At 46.0% G+C, this 15,038-nt stretch overlaps 1 protein-coding gene across 1 annotated transcript in view; it reads right to left on the bottom strand.

The window, feature by feature from the left end:
- Positions 1-15,038, bottom strand: part of OC90 (otoconin 90) — a gene marked incomplete at its 5' end in the record, with an annotated part of 40,431 nt that overhangs the window by 22,226 nt on the left and 3,167 nt on the right. The window contains one exon of the mRNA XM_082363209.1: positions 791-1,044. Coding sequence (XP_082219335.1) covers positions 791-1,044 — 254 coding nt within the window. The remainder of the gene's footprint in view (positions 1-790; positions 1,045-15,038) is intronic.

Genomic DNA, 15,038 nt, shown 5'->3' with positions numbered 1-15,038 from the left:
CTACTACTACCACCACCACCATTACAGTTTTATTAGCACTGATGCTATTACTACTATTATTATTATTACTATTACTATTACTACAGCTACTGTGACAACTATTCTACTACTACTGTTACTACTACTACTAACAGCACCACCACCACCACCGGTTTACTAGTACTGCTGCTGCTGCTGTCACTACTATTATTACCACTATTACTATTAATACTACTATAGCTACCTAGACAATTGTTAACTACTAATGTTGTTACTATTACTACTACTATTACAGCCTATGACTCCCACAATACTATTACTACTATCACTACTACTACTACAGCCCTACTAATATTGTTATCAATTGCAAATACTCTTGAAGACTTAATAAGCCAGGCAGAATCCCAATCACTTTAACTTGTATTTGGTCATGTAATCCTAAACAATAACTCTATGAGGTAGGTGTTATTATTACCGCCATTTAATAGATGAATAAATGGAACACAAAGAAGTAAAAGAACGTGCCTAAGATCACAGAGTTCCTTAGGAACAGAGAATTGGAGTTACTGGGTTATAGGTGACATGCATAAAACTCTAACAGATACCACCAACTTGTCCTAATTGACCCTCCTGCTACCAGTAGCTATTTGCCATATCCTTGCCAACCCCGGATGCTTCTAAGATTTTAAATTTTATTGCACACACCCACATACACCTGCACACACAAACGAAGCCAAGGGAGTTTTCCGCATCTGTGCTCTGCCCAAGCCTCAGCCGGGCCTCCACGAGCTCACCTTTTGGTCATGCTCACCTGTCAGACTCGTCCACAGGCAGCCCTTCCATCTCAAACCTGCAGGCACAGCCGTAGTCTTCGAAGTCCCGGGGGCAGAGACCAGCCACACACTTCATACCACTCACGAACTGGAGCAGCGCGGGGAAGTTGGTGAAGACATCCTGCAGCCAGGTGAAGTGGGAGCCCAGGCAGTCTGGGGGAGGGGAGGAGGGTGCACCAGGAGCCAGAGTTGAGGAGGGAGCCCCCTTCTCGGGTAGATGGTGCCTTGTCACCTACTAAGCACCTACTGTGTACTTAGGACAATTCTAGACAATTGAAGGGAAGCAGGTTTACTAGCTGTGGTTCCTGTTGGTTGCCCACCTGACAGCCATTCATCCCTCTTCCTTACCAACAAAACTGAAAAGCACTCAAGGAAGGTAACCTCCTCCCCAAGTCCCTGGGAATGTTTAATAGTCATTCTCAGTTCATCATGGTAATCCCATGCTTCCATGACAAGGGCTAGTCTAGGGCTGAGCATGAAACCCAAATATGGCCCCAAAACCCTAAGGGTGAGTCTGTTAGAAGCTTTTGGGAAATATTTCTTTCTTAATAAAGCATAAAGGCATGTGAGAGGGCCCTTCTGAGCTACACCTTTCTCCTTCCTTGAATATGGGGAGGATATGCTGGCTGGAATTGCAGCAACCACCTTGCAGCCATGAGGCCCCAAGCCTAAAGCTGAAAAACTATTATGTCCAGGGTAGCAGTGGGGTAATATAGAACAAACCTGCTGGGTCTCTAATACCTGTGTTGAGCTACTGCACCAATGCTGGTGCCTTCAGATGGCTTATGTGAGATCATTAAACGTCTTTATTATTTAAGTCACTATTAGTTTGCTGAATGGATTCCTAATGATACAGTCCTGGCAATAAAGAAGTATGAATCAGTGCAGGAAGAGAAGGGGTACAGACACTAATAATTTGCGGGCACCTGCTATGTGCCAGAAACTGTGTTAAGTGCTTTATTTTAATTTTTTATTTTATTTTTAACATCTTTATTGAAGTATAATTGCTTTACGATGGTGTGTTAGTGCTTTAAATAGCACAATAGTTAAAACTGATTGAGTGAGTAATGCTTTATAAAGCTTTCATTTGGTCTATGATCCCATAAACTTCTTGGGTTTTTTGTTTGTTTGTTTGCTTTGCTTTGCTTTTTTTTGGCAGCACCATGGGGCATGCCAGATCTTAGTTCCCTGACCAGGGATTGAACTCGCGCCCTTGGCAGTGAAAGCTCGGAGTCCTAACCACTGGACCACCAGGGAATTCCCCCCCCATAAACTTCTTGTTAATCCTGTAAGGCAGATGCTATTCTGTCACCTCCCTTTCATGGGTAAAGAAATAGAAGGTCAGAGACATGCCCGAGGTATCCACCAGCAACAATGACTTATCCTAAACAAAAATGCTCTTGCAAACAAAATTGGCAAGAAAACAGTATTCCACCTTTTTGACTCTACAACTCATGGTCGCCCTCTCTGCTCTCTGCCTTTCTGATTGGACGATCGTCAGGTGCTTAATGCGGTGACCCCATAGCACCGATTTAAACACACAGGGTCGTCGTAGGGAGCTTGGGGAGATCCAAAGTTGTTTGTGAGGACCACGTCCACCTCAACTGTTCACTGCTCTTCTAGTTTCTTCCTACCTCATTCACACTTCCCTTCCCACCTTTTGTTTCCACACAGCCTAATCAGAAACATGAATAAATGGTTCTACGCTGATGGAAAAAGCCACCCTAAGGTTTATGTGTATGTGTATGTGTTTATAGAAACATGCATTTTCATTCAAGAGCTTCCAGGGCACCTGCACTTAGTCATACATACATTTGAAGTGCAGTTTTACGCGCAGCATTGTCTAATCCCATAGCAGTTCAGAGTCACCTTGCTCATGTCCATCTTGCTATAATCTTATTTTGGGTACTTTTAGTCATCAGTGATGGGAATCATCGTAATGTCGTGCGATTAACAGTCAAATAATAGATATATAACTGATCAATGGAATGCTTCTTTAACTTTATGTATATTCACTAGTTGAGAAGGAAAAATAAAACCACTTTTGTGGAAGGGGACCAAGCTCTGGACTCAGAGGAGACCTTGTCCCTTCTAGCTGTGTGGCATTGGGCAAGTCCCTAACTCCTTTGGCTCAGTTTTCTTGCCTGTAAAGTAAGGATGCCATTCCCCTCCTGGCCAGGTTGAGGCCAGGATGAATGAAGGAAGGACAACGAAGCCACCTGGCCACTCAGTGACTCACCCTGCAATAAAGGGCCCCGCTACTCTCATCAGGACCCGGATCACATTGTTCGGAGCTTGCTGGCGAGGCTGCGGGAGCTCAGAGGGCAGAGCCCAAGGCCCTGGTCATTTCCTTACATTTCCCACACACCCCCCATGCCCTGACACCTGGGGGATAAAAGCAAGTTCAGATTTAACTTACCAAAAATTTCGGCCACTCCTCCCACATTTTTAAACACCCCATTGAAGAAAGTCATGTCTAAGTGGAAGGAAGAGAAAATAAATTAGCGAGGCTTGAGGTCTACCCTTTTCCCTTCCCGGTCCATCCCCTTCGGGAAGAGTGAGTAAAACCCCTTCTCTAAGGATAGATTTGACCTTGGGCTAACTTTCTAGTAACACAGGTTACCATGGAAACCTGATAAGATAAAAACCGTGAACTGTGTTGCTAGACAACAATGCTCAATGGTAAAAAAAAAGGCCCGTGGATGGTGAGGTGTATCTGGACTGCAGGAACTGCGGATGAACTACAAACACCTGGTGGGAGGCCATCATTTTGGGTCTCCATCAGTGTGACGACTCATTCAGCTGGGCATGTCCATTCTGGCATCCTAGAAATTACACCTATGCGGTGGTTACTAGGGATACTGACTCCTTTGGAGAGTGAAGCTTCTAGGCCAGGGCGGGTCCTGGGGCTGCTCCACGTGCGCCCCGTTCCCTTGTGCCTGAGTTGTTAGCTAGGGGCTCCTGGACTACTGCGTGGGTTGCTGCCAGAGCTCGTCTTGATAAAGAAGAATGGCCGGCATGGCCTGCTCGCACACAGTGCTTCCTGGCCTTGATCCTTCTAAAAGCCAAGTGACGCCTGTGAGTCTAAATATCTACCTGAAGAAGACCTCCTAGTGGGCACTGCACTCCCCATGGGGGTGATGCCATTTGGAGAGAGGCCACTAACATTTGTGTCTGGATGGGACCGATCACTTAGCTTGCGTGGGCTCATGCACAAATAGTTTGGCTGACTCAGCTCGCCTCTCTGAAAGGTCAGAAACGAACACTTAACTCAGGGTTAACCTCGTCAGCTAGTTCACGATGTATTCTATTCTTCAGCGTTGCCTGTATAAGAACCCACCTGAGAAATATTTACAATCCATCACCAGGAAAACCTTCCGTTCCCCAAGGAACAATTACAGATCCCTCCCTTCGAATAACCAGAGGACTGAAATACATCATAGTTTTCTTTTCGTCCTGCCGTTTAATGCAGTTACTACATAACCCTCATTCATCAGCCCATTTACTTCCCTCTTCTAGTTTCCCCTTTCAGCTGACCTGTGTCTTTGATGAGAGTTTTTAGTGCTTTATCTCAAAGGAGAGACCAACAGTGGGTCAGACACCAGAGTAAACTGTGAGAGAGAGGCTTCTGAGTCTTATTCAAATCACTTTTACCTACAAATGCCACAGCAGTAAACGGGCTCTAGGGTATATTCAGAAGGGATCAATTTCTCTGCCGATATCCTAGACAGCTTTCTACCCAGCTAGGTCTCCTAAGAAAAGATCAAAGGATGCTTACTGATATTTTCTGAGAGTCCTGGAGGCAGCTCCCATGGAAGATGTGGGGTGTCCAGAGGGTGGGCCCCTATAATCGAGGAGGAGAGCAGGCTTAGCACCCACACTGCCGCCGCCCACGTGCTGGGCTAGAGCTGAGAAGGGGTGGCCGGGAAAGCAATGAGGATGCAGAGAAATTCAATTCTAGACAGATTTTTCTAGTGCCTGCTATGCGCCAGATCTCTGCGGTCACCTCTTGAAGAAAATAAAGGAGTGGCAGGGTAACCCAGTGTTTTATATTAGTTGGCCTTAAGGGAATGACTTTCTGGTTTGGGATGGGGAGATCTGGGGACTTATCTTGAAGCTGTTGTTGCATATGAAGCATACAATTTTAACTTATATTGCATGTTTGTTTGGAGTTACTTGAGATGAAGGATTGGTGGAAATAAAAACAGACATGGAGGGCTTCCCTGGTGGCGCAGTGGTTGAGAATCTGCCTGCCAATGCAGGGGACACGGGTTCAAGCCCTGGTCTGGGAAGATCCCACATGCCGCGGAGCAATTAGGCGCGTGAGCCACAACTACTGAGCCTGCGCGTCTGGAGCTTGTGCTCTGCAACAAGAGAAGCCACGACAGTGAGAGGTCCGCGCACCGCGATGAAGAGTGGCCCCCGCTCGCCGCAACTAGAGAAAGCCCTAGCACAGAAACGAAGACCCAACACAGCCAAAAAATAAATAAATAAATAATAAAAGAAAAAAAAAGAAAAAAAAAACAGACATGGAAAGGACCCCAAACGCCAAGTAGTTTATAACTGAGGACAGGGGTTTCCCCCAGACTATCAGCATCAAACTCACCTGGGATGCAGGCTCAGTAAAAAGTACCATCCTTGTGCCCTCACTCAAGTCTGATCCAGCAGGTCTGGAGTAAGGCTCAGAAATAGATATTTTTAACAAGCTCCTCAGCTGGTTTTAAAGTTAATGGCCTAGAAACTGCACTTTGAGAAATGTTGCTTGGGGAAAAAATGATGATTTCTACAGTACCCAAATATTACCACCAACTTCAGTTAGTGTTTCATCGAGGTGGGAGGATGGGGATGCAGCCTAGGGCAATGGGGACAAATGGGTGGGAACTGGAATCTTAGTTCAACCAGGGACCAGCTCCCTAGAGGCTCAGAGGGCTTACAGACTTGTCCACGCTCACATTGCTTTCCCCCCCAGTTATGAGCAGCATGTGAGTAGCCTGAAATGTTGAAAGATTTTTGTCTTTCTTCACAAAGTGGTCAATTTAGTCAGGCGCATAAGTTTGACATTGTTTGGAAACCTGCAAATCTGAAAGCCACAAAGGGTTGTCCTTCAAAGAAGCATGTTAGATTAAATTTACTCAGGAAGATGCCCCCAGTTGGCCCTGTTTGGCTTAGAGCAGGTTTCACGGCCTAAGACTATTGACATTTGGGCTGGATAATTTTCTGTTGTGGCTGTCCTGTGCATTTTGTACCCCTGGTTGATATCTGGGGGACTGCAGTGAGCTGGGACAGCCGGGATCAATCCCTCTTGGATGCCACACTCCAACCATCCAGAATTGCTCTCAGTTCCATGAGTGTGCCCTGACCCCTGGGCCTTTGCACAGGCCATGTCCTCTGCTGGAGTACTTTGTCCATGACTCAGCCTGGCTGACCCCCTACTCACCACTTAAGCTTAGTTTTAACAATACCATGTGGAAGTCTTTCCTCTCTCCCTCCCTCCATGTCGGAAGACTCTGGCTAGTTGCCTGCCCTCTGAGCTCTCATGCCCACTCCCACCTTCTGGTGACCTCTACCGTGGTACTATTCACGCTGATTCTCAGGGTCTCCTTACCTGTGGGTCTCTGGCATTAGACTTTGAACACCTGAGGGCAGGAACCTCATCATAGTTCCAAAGCCTAGCACCTCCCTTGGCGTACTGTTTGCTGAGTGGATTAAAGGAAACCATGAAGAATGACTTGGAAGGGCTGAGATGGGAGGCCCAGAGCCCAGTAAGGTTTAGACTGACTGTACTGGTCCAGGACAGAGAAAACAGGGGTCTTTCTTAAGACTCAAGACTGCAAACCCACATCTCTCCAGGGGTCAGGCAGACGATGTAAACATGAGAAGTGGTCCAGTGCTGGGAAACAATAAGGATTGGTGGAGACTGTGGAGAACTTGAGAGCCCCAGGTCACAGTGGGAGGGACAGCTGTCACTCAGCCCCAGGCCTTGGGGAAGGAGTCCCACAATCCAGATTTTAAAAAATGTGTTGGAAGTCTGAATTTTTTATAAAAATTTTTTTTCCATTTTAAACTCTTGGCTCAAATTTTTAAAAATTTGTTGGAAGTCTGAATTTTTTGTAAAATTTTTTTTCCCATTTTAAACTCTTGGCTCAAATTTTAAATTAAAACAGCAACAAAAGCAGGTTGCAGGCTGATTTTAGTTTGAGGGTGAAAGGAAGATACTTTGGGTGTGTGCAGAGGGGCTTGGTGGGGTCAGTACTCCACCTAGGCCAGCCAGGCAGGGCTTGAGCTGACGTACACGTCTCAGCTTTTGGTTCCAACCACGGCTCCTCTCTTCCAGGTTCTCGGGATGGTTCCCAGGGAGAGGAGTTCCCTCCTGACTGAGCGCCATGGGCTGTACGGCCACAGTGCCCTGCACAGTGTAGACTTTCAGACCAGGAGGGAGACTCACAACTTCAGTTCCATTCAAGCCCTTATCACAGAGCCCATGTAACTGCTCTGGCGCTTTCTACACTGGGCACAACTGCTTCAGGAACTGTTTAATTAGCATACCAGCCAACAGCTAAGAATATCTACTGCCCACTTAAGCAGCGATTGTAAAATATGGCCTGCTCCTTGGTCATTACTGCACTGGTATTTCCTTTGTGCAACTGATAATAAAATTTCTGCTCTGGAGGGTGGGGAATGATCTTATTACTGACATGGGCTAATCAGGTGTGTTTGCTCCTCTACACTCCCACTTACTTTCCAGATATCAGTGCCCACGCATTTTCATGAGCAGCTAAAAAAAGTCACCCTGGATTTTATTTTACTATATTTCGTTTTATTTTTTCTTTACATGCTGCAATATTTATTCCAAAAGTCTTTACGAAAACCCTACTTTCTGCAGGGAATTGTTTTAACCAGTGAACGTAGTGGAGAGAGAGGTTTTCTCTGAGCTAATAGGAAACTGGCCCAGAAGTGAACTATAGCAAGAAGCTTGATTTGGCACTTAGAAAAGCAACTTTCTAGACCTAAATAGACATTTCTCCAAAGAAGATGTACAGATGGCCAAGAGGCACATGAAAACGTGCTCAACATCGCTAATCATTAGAGAAATGCAAATCACAACTGCAATGAGGTACCACCTCACACCGGTCAGAACGGCCATCACCAAAAAATCCACAAATAATAAATGCTGGAGAGGGTGTGGAGAGAAGGGAACCCTCTTGCACTGTTGGTGGGAATGTAAATTGGTGCAACCACTATGGAGAACAGTATGGAGGCTCCTTAAGAAACTCCAACTCCAGCAAGTGCTGTGCCCTGAAGTCTAAGGCAGTGTTTGCCCAGAAGCCACAACCCGCATCCCTCACGGCTGCTCCTAGCCAACGGCTCAGCACGGGCAGGTGTTCATGGTGGGCTGGGCTCCTGGGGGACGCGGGACTTTTCTGACGGACTCCTCCCTGGGGGCCTTGCCAAATTTCCTTAGACACACCTGTGTCTGTCTAGGATGCGTTCACCACCACCCCTCCCCGGTCTCTCCTTCACTTGCAGAGCTGTATGACCTCTCCCAGACTTTCCTGGTTGACACTCCATTTTTTTAATCACAGTTGAAAGCTTTCCACACTTAAACCTGTCCTGTCATCAAAGAAGACCCAGACTTCTTTGAGAGTAGCGTGCAGGCAGAGGCCTCAAAAACAGACCTTTCCTCCTACAATGTCACGACCAAGAATTGGCGAATTGGGGAGGTGGGCAGTCTCTATGGTGACCACACACTCACCCCTGCAAAACTGGAGCTGTAGGCATGGCACATCTAAACCCATATATAAAAGGGTATGTTTGCACTTAAACTTTCTATGGTTATACTTTTTTTTTTTTAACTCTAGGTGTTTGTGTTTGAAAATAAAATCTCTCAGGACAAGCACAAATGTTTGTGACAGGTTATCATAACAGGATATCATGATCATTTTTAGTATCACAATGTAGTAGTAAACTAAGGGGAAACAGAGATAAAGCAAGAAGGACAGATAGAAAAATGTTTAGTGGCCTCAATTTTATAAAGAAATTAAAAACTTTAAAAGGCATGTAAGTGGGGGTGGGAGGATGTAAAAGGACAATTTTGATCAAAGGGAAATGTATCATTTTGGAAGAAGAAAATGTTAGACAAGAAAAGTTTAAAAATTATAAAAATGGGTTTTGGTAAATGAGATCTCATTTAAAAGGAAAAATATTAGGGAAAAACTGTAGAACATTTCACAATTTTGTCACCAAAGATGAGGTGAGTCAAGATCATAGCTGGGATCTTTTTTTTTTTTTGCCACGCCGCGCAGCATGCGGGATCTTCGTTCCCCAACCAGGGATCGAATCTGTGCCCCTTGCATCGGGAGCAAGTAGTCCTAAACACTGGACCACCAGGGAAGTTCCATAGCTGGTATTTGATCAAGACCACTTAAGTTCTTGAGAAAGGTTGAGGGGCTGATACATCAGCCCCAGTTGCACTAACAATGGGACCCCAGTCACGACCAAAAACTTTTAATAAGAAAAAAGCCACATATGAAGGAAGTAAATAATCAATAGAAGCCCAGCACATTCTGGAAGTGGTTGACCCACTCTGTCTCAGAGGAAAATTCCGAGGTGGTGTTTGGAAGGATTTGAACTTGAAGGGAAGACTTTGCATCTTATGGAAAGTGGTTATATTCTAATTTCAACCTACAAGCTTCTGGACGACATGCAAACCTCTTGAATTATCTCCTAACTCAGGTCCTGGTCAAGATAAACGATCAATGATATTGTGGGTTCCCTTTGCTTCACTGTCACTATTGGGATTGGAAGGGCACATAGAGAGGGGAGGGTCAGTGGGTTGGTCCAGAGTTTACCTGAATATAGGAACAGAAGGAGAAAAATGACAAGATAAATGAGTGATCTCAGTAACGACAGTGCCCAAGCAGTTGCAGGAAGGAAAGAAGTGATTTGGGATGTTTAGCTGCATAAATATGCAAATAAGAAAGAGCATAGGAAGGAGCCGGAAGACTCAGATTCACAGCTAAGATCCCAAGTGAACTCGGAATTATTACCCCGGCTGCCAAGGAGCTTACTTAGATGGCTTTCGGGTTTGGTGGCGTGGGCCCCAACTTTCGAATGTGGGGTTGGAAGTGTTTGCTTTTACACCAGAGATGCCTCCAGAAGGGGCAAGGGAGCTGTTGCATGTCAGGAAGGCCAACACACTCCAAGGGAATCAGCAAAGCAAGGGACAGCAGCCCCTGAGCAGCTGGGGAGGAGATGCGCTACCGGGTGGAGAGGACCTTGCTAACCCTTGCCCTTTGCTCTCCTTGGTGCCCACTGACCCCCATCCCACATGTCCATGCTCAAAATATCAACTTTAATATCGGTATTAACCCTCGAGCTTATCATTCATGTTTGATTTCCACCACTCATTAGGCAAGGTGATAAAACTACTAGTAAGCAAATCAGATGGAATTTGACAAGACAGCCGAGGGTTCATTGTATGTAATTATATACTAAGCCAGAAATACAGTAAAATACCGTTACTCACTGCCATGTGAGGCCATCAGCATTCCTACGAGCAGAAGCACGATCATGGTAGCAGAGCAAACAGTGGGATCCTGGCATCAGCTGGAACAGCGTCCTGGGAGAGAAGTCAGCGGAATATGGCAAGTGTGCTTTCAGAAACCATGACACGAGACCCCACAGGAGCTGTTTGTCCCGTAATGCAGTGCAAGAAAAAGAGAAAGCCCCGAAAGTGTCTCTGTCCCAGCTTTGCCAGCGGCTTTATTAGCAATACGACAGTAAGGAGATTATGTTCCCTCTTTGAGACTCAGTTTATCCATCTGTAAAATGGACACCTCACCGTGCGCTCCTTGAGGACATAGTTCTGGTCTCATTTATTTACTCGCTAAATCAATGGTTATTTATTATGGGTCAGGCACATTGCAAGGATCCAGGAAAGCAAAGTGAGGAAAACACACCCTACCTGTGAGTGGTTCACAGACGAATGGGAAAGGGTGGTAATTTAACAAGTGCTATAGTTTGACTTTTGTAAATTGAATTTTGAGCAACCCATACGTTATGACCCACCAGGATTCCGAGCAGCATTCTTTTCTTAAAAATTTTTTTTTTAATTTTTATTTATTTATTTATGGCTGTGTTGGGTCTTCGTTTCTGTGCGAGGGCTTTCTCTAGTTGTGGCAAGCGGGGGCCACTCTTCATCGTGGTGCGTGGGCCTCTCACTATCGCGGCCTCTCTTGTTGCGGAGCACAGGCTCCAGACGCGCAAGCTCAGTAGTTGTGGCTCACGGGCCCAGTTGCTCCGCGGCATGTGGGATCTTCCCAGACCAGGGCTCGAACCCGTGTCCCCTGCATTGGCAGGCAGATTCTCAACCACTGCGCCACCAGGGAAGCCCTTAAAATTTTTTAAACCATTTTTTAATTGAAGTATAGTTAATTTACAATGTTGTATTAGTTTCGGGTGTACAGCAAAGTGATTCAGATATATATATGTGTGTGTGTGTGTGTGTGTGTGTGTGCGTGTATATATATATATATATATATATACTTTTACAGATTCTTTTTCATTATAGGGTATTACAAGATACTGAGTATAGTTCCCTGTACTGTACAGTAGGTCCCTGTTGTTTAGCTATTTTATACATAGTGTGTATCTGTTAATCCCAAACTCTTAATTTATCTCCCCCCATCCCCTTTGGAAACCACAAGTTTTTTCTCTATATCTGTGAGTCGATTTCTGTTTTGTAAATAAGTTCATTTATATCATTTTTTTAGATTCCACCCATAAGTGATATCATAGTATATTCTTGAGTGGGCTGGCTCTGAACTTTGTACCAACATCACAGAATAAATCTGGCCATCGCGTGGCAGCGCTGCCTGCTAGCAAACAATGCTTTTGCATACTTTGTGGCAGTCCTAGCGGTTCAAGGAATGTGCCTTTGGAAGGGCCTTGGGGGAAGCGGCGAGGTGGGTGGGGTCAAGAACCTGCCACATTTCAACTGTAGCTGCCCTGGGATCTGAGCAGTCAATATTGAACTTCAACAGTCACTTAGGGTCTACTGACTCAAGCAGGTCAACCATGTATTTAATAGGGAAGGAACAATTTAAAGACCAGAGGGATTTAGAATAGAATAGTTTTAGCTCCCTGGGAATCTTAACTCCCAAAGGAATGTGAGACGGATGATTGACTTATACATATTCTGTTTTAGAACATGTTTTTAGGACACAGTTTGAATGATAATACAGAGTGATTATGCTACCCCAGCGGCACACACAGGGCCGCTGAATACGGTTGTATATGTTGTGCACTTTGCAAAGGTGTTGTGCTGAGTGGGCAAGTAGGGGCTGAAATGCAGCCAGTGCTCAGCTCCCACGCTTGCCCTCTGCAGGGCTGTGTCAATCTGGAGGAAGGGGCAATTTCTGCAATTTGTTCTCCCAGAGGCAAAGGCTGCCCTGTGTCCTGGTGGCCCAGCATAGGTACCCAGGTCCCTGGTGGGCCGCTCTGCAAGTGAACAGGGCTTGGTACTGGGGAAGGTGTCCCAGAGGAGAAGACATTTGTAGGTTGTAGGATCTCTACTCTGTGAACTTGCTCCAGGGCCCAGCACACCTCTGCTGGCTGGAAGATACCTGTTTGTTGAATGAATACACAAGAAGAGGGTGTGAGATCGTTGAGATTCACACTCAGCTGAAGCATTCTCTAATACTCTGCTTATTATCTGCCAGACATGAGGCTCTGCTTATAACAATTTTTAACCACATAAGTTCTTACAGCAGGTTAACTTTCAAGGTTAGGCAGGCTCTCTGATGGCACAGGCTCTCCCGCTGGAAAGTGGCATGGCCTGGGAACTCCGTGGGTGGCAGCTAAAGGCATTTCAGGGGACCCTATTGAAGTCGTACCCTCATGACCGAGACCGGTGGCACAACCTGGCACTTACTGAGTCAGATTTTTAATTGTTACCATCACACAGCGCGAGGATGCCAGCTGTTTGAGCTCAGAAGAGGCAGCAGAATCATCTAGTCTCTTTGTCTCTTTGTACGAATGAGGTCAGGGAGGCTCAGAGACTAGCAATTTACGGTAAAAATGCCCCACTCCCAGATCTCCTGCTCATGATATTAACAACATAAATTAGGAGGTGTTGTGAGGACGGAATGAGTTAATCCATGCAGGGCACGTACACGTGCCTGATGGAGAGAAATGGCTCAGAATCAGCAGTAATTACAATGATAGCATCCGGCACCAGGAAAGGCTCAAGAAAAAGCAGCTACTACAATGAAGGCTCCAATTCCCTGTTGGAGTAGAAGCCCCTGTTGGATGAAATGCAGGAGAGGATCCAGTTGAGCACCATGGATGTTGTTCTTTTTCTCTTGTGATACGCATTTCAGGGAGATGTTCCCTTGGGTCATCCTGACGCTCAGGGAAGAACAGACTGAGGGTGGTGTTTATAGGAATAGCAAATAATGTTTATTGGACTTTCAAGCATATATTTTATTAGAATGCAAATGAGCAGAAGTGACCTTATTACAGACATAATCTTGACTCGGGTCTAATATTTTTTTAAAGAAGGTTATAGGGGGACTTCCCCGGTGGCGCAGTGGTTAAGAATCCACCTGCTAGTGCAGGGGACACAGGTTCAATCCCTGGTCGGGGAAGATCCCACATGCCGCGGAGCAACTAAGCCCGTGCGCCACAACTACTGAGCCTGCGCTCTAGAGCCCGTGAGCCACAACTACTGAGCCCGTGTGCCGCAACTACTGAAGCCCACGCGCCTAGAGCCCGTGCTCTGCAACAAGAGAAGCCATTGCAATGAAAAGCCCGAGCGCCGCAACGAAGAGTAGCCCCCGCTCGCCGCGGCTAGAGAAAGCCCGCGCGCAACAACGAAGACCCAACGCAGCCAAAAATAAAAAAACAAATAAAATTGATTATTTAAAAGAATAAATAAATAAAAAGTAAGTTTTAGGGACGGGGGCGGGGCGATGGGGAGTTCGCGTTTAATGGGACAGAGTTTCAGTTGGGGAAAATGAAAAAGTTTTAGAGATGATGGAGGTAATGTTAGCACAACAATGTGAATGCACTTAACGCTACTGGACTGCTCACTTAAAAATGGTTTAAATGGTAACTTTTATATTATGTATATTTTACCACAATTAAAAGAGATGTTATAAACTCCAGGACCTCATTCATTTAAACACTACCTTTCAGTGATTGGGTCATTCTTTGTCTTGGGTCTTCACCAAGCATCTCCCTATACTGGCTCATAAGGGCACGCTGGAACCAAGGCTCAGAGAGGTCCAGTAACATGCAAGGCCACCTTTGCCAAAAGGCACCACGGCAGGGGGACCATGGCAGCACCAGGCACAAGATTCAAACTGCGGTCAGCCAGTCCGACTTAAGTCTTTGGTCCAGGTTGTAACAGGGAAGAGACAAATCTGACTACATGCTGGATCTGTTTCTTTTACTTTAACCTTTGCTTTCCGCTGCTTTTGTTTACTAAAAGGATACTGTGTATACATAATGGCCTGCCTAGGGGAACCCTGCCCCTCTGCCTGAATGTTAAACCAAAGTGCCTTTGTTCAGGGAAACATCCGGACCCTGTCCACGTGTGGATGGCTACAAGAAAGAAGAAATTAACACATCCCCTGCCCGAGGCTGGCCATTCCAGGGGATATTTGCAAATGTCATGGCCTTCTTACTTTACTTCCTCGTCTCCTCCCCCTCTCTGTGCTATAAGAGAAATTGGCATCCAAACCCCAATAAGATGGTTTTTCGGAGACACTAGTCTGTCATCTTCTCAATCTGACGGCTTAACGAATAAGGTCGTCTTCCCTGCCTCAACACCTCGCCTCCCGATTCATTGGCCTGTCCTGTAGAGAGCAGAGCGAGCTTGGACTCGGTAACAAGGTGTTTTACCCTCAACTGCCATGCTGATCATTAAATCTCAAACAAGCAGCCTAGTAATTTTATTCACTGTATAACTGTTGAGAGTTTTGGCAACACTTGTTTGAGAGGCCCCCAGGGTGGCCAGCGCCTCGCTGGGGTGTGGTGTGGCACTGCAGTTGACAATCCCCAGCTGGGAGCCAAGAAAAGGGAAATTGCGGCGGCAGCCAGAGGTGGCAGCAAGCGCTCAGCCTTGAACAATGGGGAAAGAGACTTGAAGCGGCGGTGGGGGGCGGGGGGACATGCACATTAGGATCTGGGGGTGGGAGGGCTCAGGGCCGCTGCCGAAATCCA

The sequence above is a fragment of the Balaenoptera borealis genome (assembly GCF_965194805.1).
Source record: "Balaenoptera borealis genome assembly, chromosome: 17".
Taxonomy (NCBI): domain Eukaryota; kingdom Metazoa; phylum Chordata; class Mammalia; order Artiodactyla; family Balaenopteridae; genus Balaenoptera; species Balaenoptera borealis.
This window is presented reverse-complemented; position numbering and strand designations above follow the sequence as displayed.